The following is an 18,708-nucleotide window of genomic DNA, read 5'->3' on the forward strand; positions in this document are numbered from 1 at the left end:
TCACTGTGAGCTTATGTATGCTTATTCATGTGTTTCATATATACCAGAATGGAAGGGTGTAAATTTTATAAATAAATAGGTGCAAATGTGCGCCCTTCCCTCGAAGCATATCCTGTTCTGTCCCTCCTAGCAAGGAAGGGCACAGACTTTGCAAAGTCCCTTAATACTGGAGTCAGATGCAAAATTTCATTGGAAGGTTTGCTCTTCTGGTTAAAGTTCATGCTGATTTGGTCTGGTAGAAGCTTTCTGACTCGGTTTTTTATATTTTATTTCACAAGGAGTAGTGCCAGTTGTGGCACAATCTTGGGGAAAGACTGTTGCTTTTCTTGTCTGTTAATATCTAGAGTCCCCATGACCTCAAGAGGGCTTGAAAAGCATCCATCTTCAAACTAGCTAAAAATAGTATATTCTTCCCAAAAGCAACCTTCGGGGTCATGCTCCTGCCTGGCAGGCGAGCAAGCAATAAAGGCAAGTAATAAATAAAAGAATTTTTTGGGGGTTTTCTTTGCTTTCTGCCACTTGAGGGTGAAGCAGACAAAGAACTATTGGAAGGATTAAACAACCATATTAAAATGTGCTATAAGAAATGTAAAGCAATACTAGATCACAGAAGTAACATAACTAGGGAAAATGCCCACTGCCCTTTTTGAATCTCTAGTCTCAAGCATTAGTTAAAAAGCATTAATTAAAAGTAGCTATCTGTAACTTCCCCATCTGAAGGAATCAGGAAGAATGGCTAAATAAAAGTATAAAACAATGGACATGGTGGTAGTGGTAAGACACTCCACAGTAAATAAGCTTTTCCATGTTTTAATATATTACAGCAGAGGCTTAAAACACTACATCAACTTTGTTACCTGAAAAATCCTAGAAAAAGCCTAGAAAGAATGTCTCTCAGTTCATCAACATTCCTATATCAGATATTCAAGCATGGTTTCCAGTTGTTTTATACTACCCATGCACAAGAGTGAGGTATCATCAGGCTTGAGGAGTTCTGTAGTTTGCATAAATAAATAAGAATCTGTGGGGGGGGGGGCGGACTGTAAAAGGAGGTCCCAAAAAACATGCTCAGTAGTGATGGAATACTAACTGTTGGGGAGAATGGGGAAACTGGATTGGTGCAGGAATGGAATATACCAGAGGAGAATATGCCTGATTGACCACAACAGGGAACAGAACCATTCCAAACTGGAAAATTTCGTGCAGATCTTCATTTTCTAACTAGCTATGACCTTTTCAGAACTCATGCTTCTGGTATGTGTCTTGTCTGCCTTACAGATTCTTACACCTGCCATTCTAGATTGGAACTGAAATAGAAAACTAGAAACTTCCAGCATTTTTAAGTTTGTAGAAGGTTACTCCTTCACAAAATGAATGTTGAGATTTCATTGACTAAGAAAAATAAGCCTTTTTAAAGGAAATAATTTTATATGTAAGATGCTACATTATTGAAACAAAGATTTTATATTAGTTTTCATACTGGTTTCCATCAATTTGGCAGTTAATTCTGGTGTATGCAAAGCAATGTGTGTTGACCTATGAGATAGGTGAGGTGATTTTTGCAATGGATATTAGCAGACTGCTTTAAAAGTACGAATCTGGTAGTGTGTGCAAGAGATGTCCACTAGGTGGCACAAGAGCCGTGTGTAGTCTATATCATATGTGCTGTAACTAATATGTACTCTGTCCTTCCCTTTTGTTTTCAATGTTCATTTGTTATAGTCAAACTCAACTGCCAATCAAGATACAATGACCACACAGGTGCAACAGCTCTTATTTCAAAATGCATATAAAACCTACCCATATTGGAATTCTGAAAATAGATAAACTGACTCCGCTCACCCTTGCATACAAATATGATAACTAAAGATTTGCTCTTATTTGTCTAGATGTACTGTGAAATTAAAATAGTGCTGGACTTTTAAGACATCTGTTAATGAAATTCAACTTGTAGATTTAAATGCATGTGGCTAAATGAGAAGCAGGGTTCTTACGCACTCATTTCATGTTTATATCCTTTTTCATTATTGACTTTTGATTACTCTTTATTATGAAATGTACTTCAAAGAAAGCATGTTGTTTACGTTGGGATTTATCCGCCCAAGCAACAGGAAGTGGACCACTTAACCTTAGCTTTCTGATGAAGAGGTAGTGTTTTGCTTGCTCTTCAGAGAGTGAGCTCTAAAGGGCAAACAAGATGGGGGAGGAATATCTGCCTGTTCTTTAGAGATGAGCAAGCAGAGGGATCCTCTGTCTTGGATCTTGGCACTAAGCTAAAGCTCTCTGCCTGCTCTTTAAATAAGGTTGCATTTCCACCCACAGCCACCCCAGTGCTGGAGCGGGAGTGGTGAGAAATGCTGCTTTTTACTTTGCTGTTGGGGAAAACAGCCTGGTGAACAAAATTGGACTCAAGATTGGCCTGCAGGCTGCTGGCTTCCCATGTCTGCTGCAACGCTACAATCCATTGAAGCAGACGGAAGTGCCTAGTGGAGAAAGGGAATAAGGGTGTATTTATAATCTGCACACAGTTCCCACTCATTGCTACAGTGCACAGGCAGTCTCTGTATTGTTAAGTCAACTGTTACAGTTGATGAAACCTTTTACTTTCCAATGTATGATATGAAGTCCATCATATGGATTTTTTAAAAAAGTGAGTTTTAATATACAGCAAGCCTGATCTTACGTTGGTTAGCTTTGCAGAATTCCAGGCAGTGTGGAATGTTTCTTCCTTCCTCCTCGTCCCCAGGTTTTGATTAGGTAACTGGAAATAATAATAAATAATAATAATAATAATAATAATAATAATAATAATAATGAAGACCAAATGTGTGCTCAAATTGTGCTCCATTTCAAAAGGAAAATATATTTCAGGAGCAGTTCAGACATTTTAGATAAGATACTACTAAAATATCTTGTTCCTACTGATAAGGGGAGAAAATGAATTGTACTTCCTAATAAAACAAATTTGCAAATACTTGGTGCGTGTGGAGCCAAAGTAGAACATCTTTCTGTTTGACTGATGAGGTGATATGTATAGAGACAGTTTGGTATATATCAAAAGTATACTAGGATGTTTTTGTTAAGCTGTCCAAACTCATAGCTTAAAATTTATGATTTTCTTTTTGAAATGTAAATTTTCAGTACCCTAATTTCTGCTATTCTTAACTGTATCAGGTTGTGATGGGCAATATGACAAAAATATTAAGTCCAGGAAGATATTCAACCCTCTAGTTGACAGGAAAAGATTATGATGCTTTCAGACCTAAACTGTATATATTATAAAGCCGTATAACCAAAACAGTAAACTTTAAATGGCAGCATAGATCATATTGCTCACATTGATCTCTTCTTTACTTGATGATAAATATGTTCGTTTAAAAGCATATTTTTTAATTTGAAGTGGGTGTTGTAGTAGAGGGCTGGAACTTTTTAAAAGACTGATTCAAATTTGCTGTTCAAGGGCAGTCATCACTTAAATTTTAAGCCATGCTTTAGTTGTTGATTTTCAAAAAGGCACTCACACACAATTGTATAGAAGCAGTGACTTAAAAGTGGCCATGGAATCTTATAGGAGCTTTGTTGCTGCTGACTGGTATTGGGGGTGATGTGACACAAGCAACAGCTAGCAAATCTCTATCTTAATCAACAGGTGCATTGTGGACAGCTGTCTGCAGCCCTGGAGCATTTAGTCATAGTGATAAAGCCTTTTGTGGCATTTCTGATTCATGATAAACCATGAGATGGTGACCGATTAAATAAAAAGCTGGAATTTAAATTGCTGGAGGTCACTACAACAGAAATTAAACTTGGTGAAGGAGGATCTGGAAGAAGGGAAGTAGTAAGAGAAATTATCCAATAGAATATTGTGTTCTTAAGTGTCACTATCAAGCAGAAAGATGCTGTTTCTAATGTATTATAGTCTATTATGTTGTTTTTAGTCTATGAGGAAACATAGGAGTACTGTTATTATAGAGTGATATAATAATTTGAATTATTGGTAATGAAATGTATTTGTCCTGTTTCTTTCTTAGTTATGCTACACAATAACATTAAATATGTAGCTAGCAACTGTGTCTGGAATTTTATAGGAGTCTTTATGGGGGGTGGGGGAGAGATCAGTGGCACTGCAACACATAGCAAGGAAAGGTTTAACTCTCTCCTTACCAACTGCCCACTACCTGGTATCTATGGGACTTAGTAAAAAAGCTTTCCATTGATGTTCCCCTAACATTTTAAGACATCTTGCCTGAAGTCTTGCCAACACCTGGTACCAGCACTCTACTTATCCATCAGACAAAATATTTGAATAGTGTGTGCAGTCTTTGGCGGACCTTACCCCTGATTTTATATGATATAATGCACTAAAGCATTATTCAGCTGGGTAGTCATGAGGATCCCAGCCTGTGAACACATATTTCTACTGGGAGATTTTAATGCCAGAGTTGGGGATGCTCATCACACATGGAACAAATTCTAAGGCCACTTTGGTATTAGCAGCATGAACAAGAACGGACAAAGGCTGCTTTTACTGTGCTCATATCAAGGCCTCTGCGTCATGATCACGTTATTCTCTACTAAGGCAAAACATTGAGTTTCCCGGAGACATTCAAGGTTGGGCCACTGGCACCAGCTGGACTTGATTGTCACGCCTTTACTGAACGGTGTTCCTATCACATAGTGCTACCACAGTGCCGACTGCAACATGGATCGCTCCCTGGTGGTGAGCAAGATCCTTCTCCAGCCAAAGAGGATGCAAAGTACAAAGCAGAAAGTGTGGCCTCAACCTGAGTTTTGTGAGAGCTCTACTGAACTGCCCCAGAGACAGTCTTGAAGCAAGGTGGAACTACATCAAAGAGGCAACCTACAACACAGCTATGCCCTCTTTTGGCAAAAGAGAGCAGCAGATACTGGAGTGGTTTGAGGTCAGCATTAAGGACATGGAGCCTGTTGTCACTACAAAGCATGAGGTTCTTGTGAACTACAAGTGTACACCCTGCGAGCAGACGCTTGCTGCATTGAGTATGGCAGGGAGTGGATTGCCAATGGCTACTGGTAAAAGCTGTGCCAGAGCATTGAACTTGCTGCTGGCAGAGGCAACACTCGCAAAATGTATGAAGGTGTGAAGACAGCCTTTGCACCAAAAGGCAAGAAAACTGCACTACTGAAAACCGTGTCTGGAGAGAATCATCACAGACTGCAGCAAGCAGATGAAACGATGGGCAGAGCACCATCAAGAACTGTACTCGCAGGAAAACGTCTTTGACACAGCAATTGACAGCATCCAGACACAGCCTGTCTTGGAAAAGCTGGATGTTCCTTCCTCCACTGATGAGCTGAAGAACGTCATCAGCTCAGACATGTGGTAAAGCATCAGGACAGGACGCAATCCCAACTGAAGTGCTGAAAGCCGGCCTCCATTCCTCCCTCATAACACTGTTGGGGATTTGCAGGATACTGTCTGCAGGATAAATCTGCAGGCTTCAACAGGATGATGCAATACTCTGCTGGGTCAGAGTGACTCAGCAGGAGTGTGATTGGTGTGATTGGCTATCACCTGTTTTAAAAGGAAAGCCTGTTTAACAGTGGGTGTGGTGGTTGTGCTGTAGTGTGGTGGTGCTGTGGTGGAGAGTATTCGTTTGTAAGTACTCTGTATGGACTGTTTCTTTTGTAAGTGCCTGTATATAGCTTACATTAAAAAAGACTGCACTGGAAAAACCTGGAACTCTTAGTGTTTCGCTGAAAGCGCCGCGTGGAATACGCGACAGGGTTATGGGCCCAGCACGCTTCCGCTGCGCAAGAGTACAGGTGGCAGTTATCTAGCCGTGGGTGCTGGAGGTGAGCTGCAGGGATGGAGCAGTCCAGAACTGGTGTGTTGCTGGAGAAGCTGACGGCCACGAACTACAGCATCTGGTCGGTCCACATGCAACACTTCCTCAAGCATGAGGGCCTGTGGAAGGTGGTGGAAACTCCACTGCAGCCCCCTGAGGAGGATGAGGACGACGATGAAAAGCTGGCACTAGCAGAGGCCCAGCTTGAAAAGGATGAGAAAGCTTTGGCTACGATCATCCTTGGAGTGGACGACAGCCAGCTAGTCTACGTAGCTGATAAGGTGACGGCAAGTGAGGCGTGGAATGCGCTCAAGGCTGTCCATGTGCGAGAGACAGCTGGCTCACTGATAACACTGACCAGGAGACTGTACCGGTGTCGGAAGAAACTGGGGGACTCCCTGGTAAACCACCTAAAATTCCTAACAGGCTGTTTCCAGGAGCTAGCCTTAAGAGGGAGGCCTGTGGGGGAAGAGGACAAAGTCTTTATAGTCCTGAGTTCTCTTGATGACAGCTATGATATGCTGGTCAACTCCCTCGAGTCGGTAGAGACTGATAAGCTGACTCTGGAATACGTTACCGGACGGTTGTATGCAGAGGGGGACAGGCGTGCAGAGCGAAAGATGACCTCAGCCCAGCTGTTGGAGCATCCCAGAGGGAACAACAGCCGGGAAGAGCAGAGGTGTCGGGAGCCGGAGAAACAGCCAGGAGGAGCTGCTGCAGACCAGCCGGTGGTCAACAAAGTAAAAAGGTGTTTTTGCTGCAAGTCTAGTGGACATCTGCTGCGGGACTGCCCAAGAAAACAACAAAAACAGGAGAAGCACAAGAGGCAGCAGAGGGAGTCTAGCGCTTGGGTGTCTGCAGATGGTCAAGAAAATGAAGAGCTGTGGGTTCTGGACAGTGGAGCTTCTCAAACCTTTTGTAAAAGAAAAGGACTGCTAACTGATGCTAGGGCTTCAAACAAAAAACATGTAAGTCTTGCTACGGGCCAGAAAGCTAATGTGGTTTGTGAAGGGGAGGTTGTGTTCCCACAGTTGGGACACACATTCAGGAATGTGTTGTGTGTGCCTAGTTTGCAAAACAATCTCCTGAGCATTCCTGACTTGGCAAAAGCAGGCTTTGAAGTAAACTTTGTGGGAGATCAGTGCCAGATAAAGCAAAATGGGGCAGTGTTGGCAAATGCTAACCTTAGAACTAATATGTATGTACTGCAGTGTGAGTCTAAGGTTGCAAATGTGCAAAATGTCCCAACCCATGATATGTGTATTCATCTCCTGCACAGGCGTCATGCAAGCTATAAGGTGCTGAACAAAACATTGGAGTTGTGTGGGGGGATGAAAAACACTAAAAGTTGTGATAATTACTTAGACTGCAATATCTGCAAGGAGGTTAAAAGCAGGGCTTGCCCAGTAGCAAGAGCAAGCCAGAGAGAAACCAAAAAACCACTGGAGTTGATTCATGCTGATGTAACTGGTCCTTTTCCACCAAGTGTCTCCCATAATAAGTATTGTTTGATCCTAGTGGATGACTATTCTAGATTTGGCTGGGTCTATCCATTAAAGCAAAAGTCTGACGTTGCCCAAACTTTGAAGTTCTGGGTAAGAAGGGTAGAAAGGTAACTTCGCGAAAAGGTGTGCTCTATTCAGACAGACAGGGGAGGAGAGTTTATGGCAAGCTCCCTAAGAAACTGGTTGCGTTCCCAAGGGATTAAACATAGGCTTACCAATGTGGCGACGCCTCAGGAGAATGGGGTAGCAGAGCGTAGGGGAGGTGTCTTGCAGACACAAATGAAAGCATTGTTAGCAGATGCAAATCTTCCAATTAAGTACTGGGCTGAGAGTATTAAGACTGCAAATTATATTGGGAATCGCTTGTGGTCAAGGGTACTAGATGACATACCCTATAAAATTCTCTATAACAAAAGTCCCAGTTTGCAACATTTGAGAAACTTTGGGACAAAGGCGTGGGTTGACATACCTGTAAAAAACCAAAGAAAAGGTGGGAAAAGGGCACAGCAGTTGCTGTTTCTTGGGTATGAAAGTGGTACGAAAGCCTACAGGTTTGAAGATGATAAAAATCTTTTGAGTTATAGTCGATCAGCCAGCTTTAATGAGCAAAGAAATTGGCCCAAGATACATGCAAACCTGCTGCCAGAAAAAGTTTTACTGCCGAGCATACCTGATAAGGCAGTTGAAACAAAGCTGAGAATTGGCAGCTCTCCCAGAGAAACTGAAAGGGAGGAGGTAAAGATTGAGCATTTTTCTCCAGCTGCTAGCATAAAGCAGGGGAGAGAAGAAAGTGCAACAGGGACAGGGACAGGAGGAGGTAGATCTACAGAGTCAATCCACCCCAAAAGCAGTCCTGAAGGTAGCCCAGGGGGTGAGATTAATGAACCAAGGAGGTCTGCAGGAAGTAATAAAGGTCAACCTCCAGACCGTTATGGGTTCCCAGCCACCATAAACCAGGTTTGTGTAACTGAGCCAGAAAACTTTGAAGAAGTGCAAGAGTTACCTACTCTAGAGAAAGAGGCGTGGTTAAAGGCAATGCAGGCAGAGTATAACTCTCTGCTAAACAACAATGTGTTTGTACCTACAGAATTGCCTGAAGGTAAAAAGCCCATAAGCTGTAAGTGGGTTTTTAAAGTGAAAAAGCTGGCTGATGGTAGTTGTCAGAGGAAAGCCAGGTTGGTTGCAAGGGGCTTTACACAAAGGAAAATGATACATTATGATGAAGTGTTTGCCCCAACAGCAAAGGCTGAAAATCAGTTTTAGCAATGGCAAGTCTGAGAGGGTTAAAAGTTAATCATTTTGATGTTGCCTCAGCATATTTAAATGCTCCTATTGTAGCCGAGGTGTATTTACAGCAAATACCAGGTTATGAGCTGAAAAAAGACAGCATGGTGTTAAAACTGCAAAGGGCACTATACGGTTTACACCAAAGTGCACGTCTATGGCATGAATGCATAGACACAACTTTGAAAAAGATGGGATTCAAACAAAGCCTGGCTGATTCCTGTTTATATTCAGCAATGGTGCAAGGAAGTGTTTGTTATTTACTTTTGTATGTTGATGATATCTGTCTAGTAACAACTGCACAAAAGCAAGTGTCTTGGTTTATAAACAGCCTAGGTAACAAATACAAACTGAAGTATTTGGGAGAGATTCAGAATTACTTAGGAGTAGAGGTTCAGAGAAATGAAGAGGGCGTCTACTCTCTGAGTCAGAAGGAAAAAATTGAAAAGTTACTGAAGACATATGGAATGGAGAGGGCAAATGAGATTGACACTCCCATAACTACCCAGTACAAAAATGAACCAGAAGGGCAAAAATGTGAGAATGCAACAGCATTTCATTCTCTGTTGGGTTCTCTGTTATATTTAAGTTGTTGGACAAGACCCGACATAACATTGGCAGTGCACATGTTAAGCCAAAGAAGTGCAGACCCGGCTCAGAGAGATTGGGTAGCACTTAAAAGAATCCTAAGGTATCTGAAAGGCACAAAAGATTACAAACTGGTGCTGGATACAGGATATGATCAGCAAGTGTATGCATACGCTGATGCCAGCTGGGGGGACAGAGAAAATGGAAAGTCTACCACTGGCTATGCCATATATATTGGAAATGCCCTGGTTCAGTGGAAATCCCAGAAACAAACATTTGTTGCCACAAGTACTTGTGAAGCAGAGTACTCAGCCATAAGCGAATGTGTATCACAAATAGAATGGTTTGCTTGCCTAACAAAAGAGCTTGGAATACCTTCTGAAATGCCAATCACTGTGCTAAGTGACAACATGGCTGCACAACAGCTTGCCAACCAACAGAACTTTAAAAGCAAGAGTAAACATATTGCTATAAGATACGGAAATGTGAAAAATGCTTTGGAAAGAAATGTGTTAAAGGTACAGCACTGTAACACAAAATGTAATGTGGCAGATTTGTATACAAAATGTTTGGATGCTCCTAAATTTCGAGACTTAAGAGAATTATTAGGTCTCAAGCCTTTGACTTAAGGAGGAGTGTTGGGGATTTGCAGGATACTGGATAAGTCTGCAGGCTTCAACAGGATGATGCAATACTCTACTGGGTCAGAGTGACTCAGCAGGAGTGTGATTAGTGTGATTGGCTATCACCTGTTTTAAAAGGAAAGCCTGTTTAACAGTGGGTGTGGTGGTTGTGCTGTAGTGTGGTGGTGCTGTGGTGGAGAGTATTCGTTTGTAAGTACTCTGTATGGACTGTTTCTTTTGTAAGTGCCTGTATATAGCTTACATTAAAAAAGACTGCACTGGAAAAACCTGGAACTCTTAGTGTTTCGCTGAAAGCGCCGCGTGGAATACGCGACAAACACACCTCCACAGCCTTCTCTTGCAGTGTTGGGAAACAGAATATGTTCCACAAGACATGCACAACTCCAGCATTGTGTCAAGAACAGAGGTCACCACTATGACTGTAACGACTACTATGGAATTGCCCTGCTGAGTATTGTGGGGAAAATCTTTACCCATGTAGTTCTCAACAGATTGCAGTCACTCACTGACAGGGTCTATCCCAAGTCACAATGCGGTGCAGGAATGGAATACTTTTCATAACTGTAGGAAGCAAAATTGTACAATTACACTACCCATGGTAAAGCTTACTAGTTATATAAGAGTGAATGAAAAGCAGAAACTTAATATATTGAGACAGAGGTGAGCAGTGCTTACTGAATTCTGGTGTAACGAAGCACATGCTTCACATGATCCAAAATTTTTATTTGAGATGATATTCCATTTAGTTTGTTATTAATGTAGTTTTTTCATTTTTTCCTAATTTTCTTTGTAAATATTTGTGGTTTTACAAAACTGACTAAAAATTACAATTACAAATTAAAAAGTCACATCCTTGATTATAGCCCAAGGAGCATTCATGGGAAGAAGGCTACAAACTCACATGCAAGCTCTGGAACTGGCTATTGTGTAAAATGTGGCAGTTAGCACTGGGATATTGTTACTCTGATACTGAAACAACTGCACTGGCTGCCACTTGTCTTCTAGGCTCAATTCATTGTGTTGGTTTTAGCATTTTAAAGCCCTTGGGGACCACATGTCTCATTATGAACTTGTGTGTCTATTAAGTATGAAGGAGAATCACTTTTGAGGATGGCGTCACCTGCGGAGGCCTGCTTAAGGGGCTTGCATGAGTGGACTGTTTCCTGTGTTGCTCCCAGATTGTTTTGTTCTTCTTCTTGGTCTGTTGTATATCACCATGGTTCTTTTCAGAAAGGTGGTGTAAGAATATTAAAAATGCTGGGTAGGATTCAACTAATGAACTTCATCAGCAGAAGCCTGTGGAAGGGCTTCTGTTTGCACAATAGGACTTCTTCTTCCCCTGTGTGCCCTGGGAAATTCACTCAGAGGGGACTGGGAGAGAACCTCTACAAAAGCACCCAGGAAAGGAGAGGGAATTATATCAGGCAAGCATGGCATGCTTGCACTGACAGAACAATCTCTTAGTGCAATTTTGAATTCCTTCCACTGTGGTTCTCACCTGTGTTGTCACAAGTACTGCACAGTTGTATTTCTTCTCTACCAAGAGCAGACGGTGGCATCCTGATTTAATAAGCCTAGAGTAACCATTATGGATTAGGGGGATATTTATGTAAATGTTTGACATGGTGTTAAAAGTCACAGCATGCCCCAAGGGATATGTAACCACACAAAAATAATCAACAGTTGTAGTGGAACCAGATTTTAATTTCTGGCAGCAGCAATGACAAGTTTCATTGTCCCAAAGTGTGGAATAACTGGCCTCATATAATCAACATGCTGAAGTTTAATTAATGCAGGCTTAGCCTAGCTCACTTCCCTCTCCCTGGAAGGAAATAGGTAATCAAGTCTTTGTTCTCCTTCAGTCTACCCGAGGAGCGCCATGTGTAAGAAGGTTTGAGCTGATTGCTCAAGTTCAGACAGCATGACTCTCACCAGCCACGCTTGAGTTCATTAATAATTTAGGACTGTTCACCACTTTGTAACTAAGCAAAGTTTTACTGCCTGTGCAACTTTCTGGAGCGGACGAATCTGAGTTTGTAAGTAAACTATTTTTTAACTTACCAAACGTGTGGTCCTTTCCTATGCTGGGGGAAGAGGGAAACTTTTGGAACTCGCTTTGAAGGGCACATTTTAAGGTTTTATTTCCACACTTTGCTGAATGTTTTGTGATTTTAAATTTCTATTGGGGTTCTCAACAAAGAGTACTTTTTCTAAACTTTAATATTGGCATCCAGGAATTTTTTCTCTCTGTCTCTCTCTCTCTCTTTCCACAAATACAAAGAGTGTGCTCAACATGACTGCATGGTGATGAATGAGGGACTGATGTATCTGTAAAGCACTTTTTGAATGCAGTAGAATTTTAAAATACAGTTAATTTATAATGATATTTGTGTTGCTTGTGAAATGATGGACATCTGATTCTAGTACCTGACAGTTTGCGTATGTTATATCTGAAAAAATTAGTCAAATTCCACTGTACAACATTCAACGAATTGACACAACAAACTTTCCAAATCTAAGACTAGCATCCCACACCTGGTCAAAATACACAAATATGTAGCAAAGAGAGTCATTTTATCTTACTGGTTCTTCAATATCTATATTATTGCCCAGAGCCATTCTTTCAACACTTTATTTTGTCCCACAAGTTTTTGCCTCCAGCATGTAATATAATTTTTTATGTATGTGTGCCTGCTTCTCAAAGTGATGCTTTCTGACAGGAAATCAATATTTTTTCAAGCTAGATTTGAGGGTGTGATTGTCATAATCCTCCTCGTAGACTTTGTTAATGGCTAAATACTAGTCTGTATTTTTATCTTTCACATTGGCCTTTGGTAAGAAATGTACCTTTCACCTCTACTGCAAAAATGTCCCTCTTCATTCCTCACTTCGCAAAAGTTTGCAGAGATTTTGAAAAAGGTGTGCTGGAACCAAGAATTTAAAATGCCAGTAGTTGTTTTAGAGAGATGGGTGCTACTTAATAACCTCCATAGAAAGGGGAAAATAACAGGTTCAGTTTCAATTTATTTCCGTATGCACTTATACTCCATCTGTTTGTTGAGGAAGCCTTACAAATAGGCCCTGCATTGATGTCACCATCACAAGATCTAGTTCTCAACTGCTACAGACTGAAGTTGGGTGCCAGAGCACTGAAGTGGAGGGAATTAACTTCAGCCTACCTTTCTCATCAATAAAGCTCTGTGGAAATTGAAAACTAGTAAATGGGGGAGAGAGGTTCTAGCTTAGTCCTTTGCTTAGACTTTTGCCTTCTGAACTGGTTTCCTATTTTAGGTAGATGTGTCTCAGAAATGTGATTTCCCTTCCTTCAGTATTTCTGGGTAGTCTGTCATCTCACTATGATGCCTCTGTTAACAAAGCCTGAAAACAGTGTTTTTGACAATAGACCTCATGCTTTGTAAACTAGCAAATGAAGGATAGTTATTTATTTGGCAGGAATTTAATAATTAAAAATAATAATTGAATAACACTTGGCATACATATTGTAGAAAGAATGGTGTAAATAAAGCATGCAGAATATAACAAAAAAAAAAGCAAATCCTTCAAACACAGGAACTGTGATAGAATACATTACCACAAAACAAAAGCAAAAAAATACAACTATCTGTTCTTATTAATGTCCTGGCTTCTACTGGAGGTAGAACTTGAACAAAGGCTGTGGTATTTCCCTTTAGCCAGTAGGGATGGTAGGTTGGGTTAGGTTCCACCTTCTGGCGAAAGCAGGCCTCTCCCATGATGCTCTAGTTTACAAAGACATTGATTGAACAAGAGACATGCCTCCTGTGATCCTGTTATGAGTGGACACAACTTAGTGCAGCAAGCGGGGCTGGGCAAGAAAATGGGCACTCTTCTGGGAAGGTTGTGTCTTCATTTCATATTTTTCTGTGCCTGGCGAATTGGCTGCCACAATTGTGGGAGAAAAGGGAGACCACATGTGGAGGGGTTCTTAGATGAAAGCTCCATTTGCACCCAATGCATGTCTTTTGAGCCACGTATTGTATTCAGCAAATGTTTCAGCTGAAAAGCATCAAAATGGTATCACAAATTGGGAAAACTAAGCCCATCCTCCTGTCTGGAGCAGCACAACACCATTTTGCTCAGCTTTACAAAAATGCATTGCTGGGAATTTTAATCCTTACATAGGCTTTAGGATAGTTTTCTTTCAACCTGGTCCCTTCCAGAATTTTGGATGACAATTCCCATTGGCCATGAACATTAGCCATGTTGGGACTGAAGAGAATTGTAATCCAAAAAGCATAGATATTAAAACTGAGTATTGTAAAATGGCCCAGCGGGGCAGATAATTAAGAGCCAGAAGCACTGAAGAAATTCTGCTGAGGAAAGATGTAGAACAGAGTTTCCCAAACTGTCTATCCCTTTTTTTCTTGGCTTACTCTAGAGTAAGCCAAGAAAAAGGGATCTGAGGGATAGACCGTAAGTGAAAGAGGAGACTGAGGAAGGTCATTTGGAAAATGATGATCCAAGGAAAGAAGCAAATGGAGGATGTGGTGAAACTGGGCCCCTCCAGATATTTTTGGACTCCATCTCTCATGAGCTTCCTCCAGTTTTTCCAGTGATCAGGGATAATAGGAGTTGTAGTCTAGCAACTTTTTTTAGCATTGCAGGTTTGCAGTAAGTAAAAGGTGCTTGCACTGCTTAAGGTTCAGAATGCTTGTACAGTGTAGGCTGTGGGAAGACAGGAGGACTAGGGAAACTGCTCAAGATGCTTGGTAAAGTGACAGATTGAAAAACAGGAAAGCAGTAGGGGATAAATGGAGATGAGTAATGGAGAAGCCATACTGATTTTGGCCAACCTACAATATCTTTGGCTACAGACTTCTAGAAAGAATATAAGATAGCAGTGCGGTAACCTCTTCCAAAAGTTGCATTAGATATATAAAATTGATAGTGTTAGATACTGTCACAGGTTTTTCTGTGAGTGAGAGGTGCATGTTAGAACCCATCAGGGGACCTTCCAGGGCAGTATGCAGGTGCCCCTGGAAGCTGCAGGTAGAAGGGAGAATTGAAATTGCGGATGGACATGTTTAGATCCAATCCCTAAGGTGGATACTAATGGAATCCATTCCGGAGCCCTGTTTGCATCCTGAAGTAAATGTAAGACGCGATGGTGCGTCGGCGCGTCGCGTTTTGCCGCTTCCGTGCATGTGCGTGACGTCATTTTGAGCGTCTGTGCGAGCGGCGAAACCCGGAAGTAACACGCTCCGTTACTTCTGGGTTGCCGCGGAGCTCAACCCAAAAATATTCATCCCGAAGCTACTTCAACCCGAGTTATGCCTGTAATTAAGTTTTGTTTACTATAATTTGGATCTAGACCCATCTGAAGGGAAATTGATGGGCATGTCTTAAATTCAACCTATCATTGCTGTGGGGGAGGCAGTGGAAAAGAAAATGGAAGAAATTTGTCTCCAGGTTTTATTCAGTCTCTTTTACAAAATTTGACTTTGCTTAGTATCCGAAGGGTTTCCTGGGTTTGTCCATATAACTGTTGATGGAATGTTGGTGTATTTACTTTATAATTCCAGTATAAATGTGCATTCTTAGTGCCTTTGCTTCAGGATGTTCACATGCTTAATTTTTGTAAAAATGCTGATGACATTATCAGTGAATGTATATTGTGAACCAAATACTTTTGGAGTCATCGTGATGTGTGCACACCAGACTGAAAACCATTCTCATGCTAGCCATTCCTATCTGATTATGGTGGGTGTTCCTTCCAGCCCAGGTATGAACGCTCATATAATGGAAGTAGTATGTGAAGCAGCTCTTGAAATGGTATCAGAAGAATAATCTTCATGACAACTCGTTAGTATATTTGAAAGAATCCTCTCTTGAGTTAGGAATTAAATACTTGTTCACAAGAGTTTGTCCTGTAAACCTAAAGAGAGATGCAGAGCCCATTTTTGAAGCATGAAATGCAATTGATTTGGTTGGTGGATAGACTGTTAAATCCCTAAGCAATTTTTAATGACACACTCTAATCAATTGATATCAAGCCTAATAGCCTGATGACAGCTTCAAAAAAAATCAATCATTGCTTTAACCTCAGCTGTACTGATAAGGCAAATCAAATAGCTTTCTCTTTTTCCTTTTGAAATTCATTTGACCAGAAATCATGAACTCTGATAAAGATGTGTGACTATTGTTAAGGGGCAAGCTGGTTCCTCTTTCTCTTCTTTGATACTTAGTCCGCATTGCCTAAATACAGGAATCTGAAAATGGGGAAAGATGATTTCTTATAATCTGGCATTGTGGTATCACTATTGCTGTGGCAATAGTCAAGCAATAAAAACTTAATATTCAGCTCCTTGCAGTCTTGAACTGGAATAAAAGGGAAATGATCAGAGTAAACAAGTGGAAACAGAGTGTGAAATTATGCATGATGAGGGGGAGAAATAATATTTGTATCTACTACTTCATCTCCTTAGCATAGGTTAACTGTTTAACCGATGACTGTATTTTATGAGGTATTAATACTATGAATATTAATATTTTAAAAGCTTTGAAATATATAGGTAGAGCATACATTCTAGCAAGCTAAACAGTTTTGCATTAATGTTTTTAGAATAAATACCAGTGTTGATTGGAAAGCTGCCATAGATCTCTCGTGTTCTGCCTTCCCCCCTCCCCACACCTTTGATGTCATTGAAACGATGAGAGCCAGACTTTGTTGTGCTGCTTGAGTGACCAGCTATGCTTCGTTTTTCCCTCTATCGGCTTTTGCCTTCTCTTGAGGTGTCACTGCTGATTAACTCAGACATTTTGACCTCACACTTCCTCTCAAAAGCTTGACCTATAGTCTGTGCTTAAAACAGTTTGCTGTTAGCACAGGATGCCGGGGTTATTGTTTTCGGAGCGTAGCAGTGCTCTTGCAGGATTTCCTCTGTTGAATAGCTGCTCCTGCCTAGATAAACGTGCTAGGTGTCTGGAGCCCACTTGCTGCTTTGTAACACAGTACTGCAAGCATTCATGAGCTCAGAAGTTACTGAGAGAATAACTGGCCGTAGTCAGCTGACTGTTCCTCTCCAATCAGATAAGCTGTGATGTAAGTGTTTAGCAGCTGCTAGGATCTGAATTAAGTGTGCTGAAGTCTGAGATAGTACAGCATGGCTATATTGTTGTGGAAGGAATGAGGGAAGCAATGGACGAGTCCAGCATTCTGAGGAGACGAGGGCTTCAGGTAGGTTACCTAGTTCATGAGTTATGCTTTCTCAGTGAGGAATTGTGTTGCAAAAGTTTGATTTGTATTCATGTATTATGCAAAAACCTAGGGATAATTTTAAAGTGTTGGGTGTCATGCCACAAGTACAGCATGATAGATGGCTCATCAAAGAATTCCTTGTCAGAAAACTATCTGCCTTCCTTCCCCAGGAGGGGTGAAAAATAATTCTCTCTAGCAACATTTCCTTGAGGAAAGAAGTTTGATTTTTAATATAAGCTGACACTAAAGAGCTACAAATGTGATATTTAGTAGCATTATGATGACTGACATGTGCAAAAATAACCTTAAGTGTGGAATCATTTAGCATTCAAATAAATGTTGGTAACTATTAAAGGTTTAGTCTCAGAATTAAATAGCATACATGGGTACTGAGGTTTTTTTTATTGCAAGTTTGAAACTTGTAGTATTATGTTTTAGGAATAAAGCACAAAGTTATGCTAGAGTGTGATTGATTTCCAGTGCATAGGTGGATGTGTTTTCGTTTTTGTTGTAAAAATGGGGGAAAAACTATACTACTGGGACCTTTTTTTGGGCGGGGGGTGGGGGTGGAATATGAACAAAACTATGGCAATCATTGAATACATTGCCAAAATAAATAACTTCAGAATACTTGTTCTATCACTAAAGGTTTCAAAGTTACTATATTTTTCTGTTCAGGCATGCTAATACCTTTGTTGTCTGGACTTCTGAGTGGCAAATAATTTTAAAAGTATTTTTTTAAAAAAACACATTAATGGATTAAGCACAAACACTTCAATATTTTATATGAACCAACATTTGATATATGAATTTTAAACAAAATAATATAAATTTTACAACTGAAGGTGGGTGTACCAATACTTTTAAACTTCATTGTTGCAGTCTATTGTTCAGGAATGAATATGGTTTGGTCATTCATCTTTGAATAAACTTCCTTCCTCATGTTTGCTATACCACCCCATTGTTTCAGTATGTAGTGCGGAGGGGCTTTAAATTGCAGCTTTGTATATTTTTAGAGTGCTGGGAGTTTTGTAAACTCTTCAGCTCTTAACTGCAAGTCCTTACTGAAAGATGCTTTGTTAACTGCTCAGTGTTATGAAGTGTAGTGGTTTTCATGTACCAACAATACCATATTACAGTACAAACTATCTATGCTAGATAACTTGAGCTGGTTGAGGCATTTTGAGAAAATTGCTTTCTGGACTCTGGAGTCTTTAAAAAAATAATATAGTTTCCTTTGTTTTCATTGATACTATTGGAGAAATCATAGTTTATAATGTTGAACTCATGTCTCCTAAAACATTGCAATGACTGTGGCTAAAGTGAACCATTCTTCTTATTGTTTCTGCAAGTATAAACAAATTTCTTGAATATAGGATTTAAAAAGCCAAAGTTGTTACATTTTTAGTAAATATAGTGCTTGCATAAAACCAATCTTTTTTTTATTGTAAAGGACATTTCTATCTTCAATAAAAATCAAGCAATTTCTCAAAAAATACACCACCACACTCTTCTGCTATTAACTTCTGTAGTATGCTTTCAAAAAGTTTTAAACAATCCATATACTTCTCCCCTTTTTTTTAAATTAAGGTGTCAAAATGTAGCAAGTATCATGCCTAGAG

General features: G+C 40.4%; 1 protein-coding gene across 14 annotated transcripts in view; it reads left to right on the forward strand.

The window, feature by feature from the left end:
* Positions 1-18,708, forward strand: part of MAST4 (microtubule associated serine/threonine kinase family member 4) — a 200,944-nt gene that overhangs the window by 37,522 nt on the left and 144,714 nt on the right. For 2 of the 14 annotated variants that reach the window (XM_053409254.1, XM_053409255.1), the window contains exon 1: positions 16,936-17,065. The exons of 10 other annotated variants lie outside the window; for them this stretch is intronic. In XM_053409254.1, coding sequence (XP_053265229.1) covers positions 17,015-17,065 — 51 coding nt within the window. In that variant the 5' untranslated portion in view covers positions 16,936-17,014. Of the gene's footprint in view, positions 1-16,935; positions 17,066-18,708 lie in introns of those variants that run through there. 2 more of the 14 variants (XM_053409258.1, XM_053409260.1) reach the window with 1 other exon arrangement.

The sequence above is a fragment of the Podarcis raffonei genome, chromosome 11, assembly GCF_027172205.1.
Source record: "Podarcis raffonei isolate rPodRaf1 chromosome 11, rPodRaf1.pri, whole genome shotgun sequence".
NCBI classification, from domain to species: domain Eukaryota; kingdom Metazoa; phylum Chordata; class Lepidosauria; order Squamata; family Lacertidae; genus Podarcis; species Podarcis raffonei.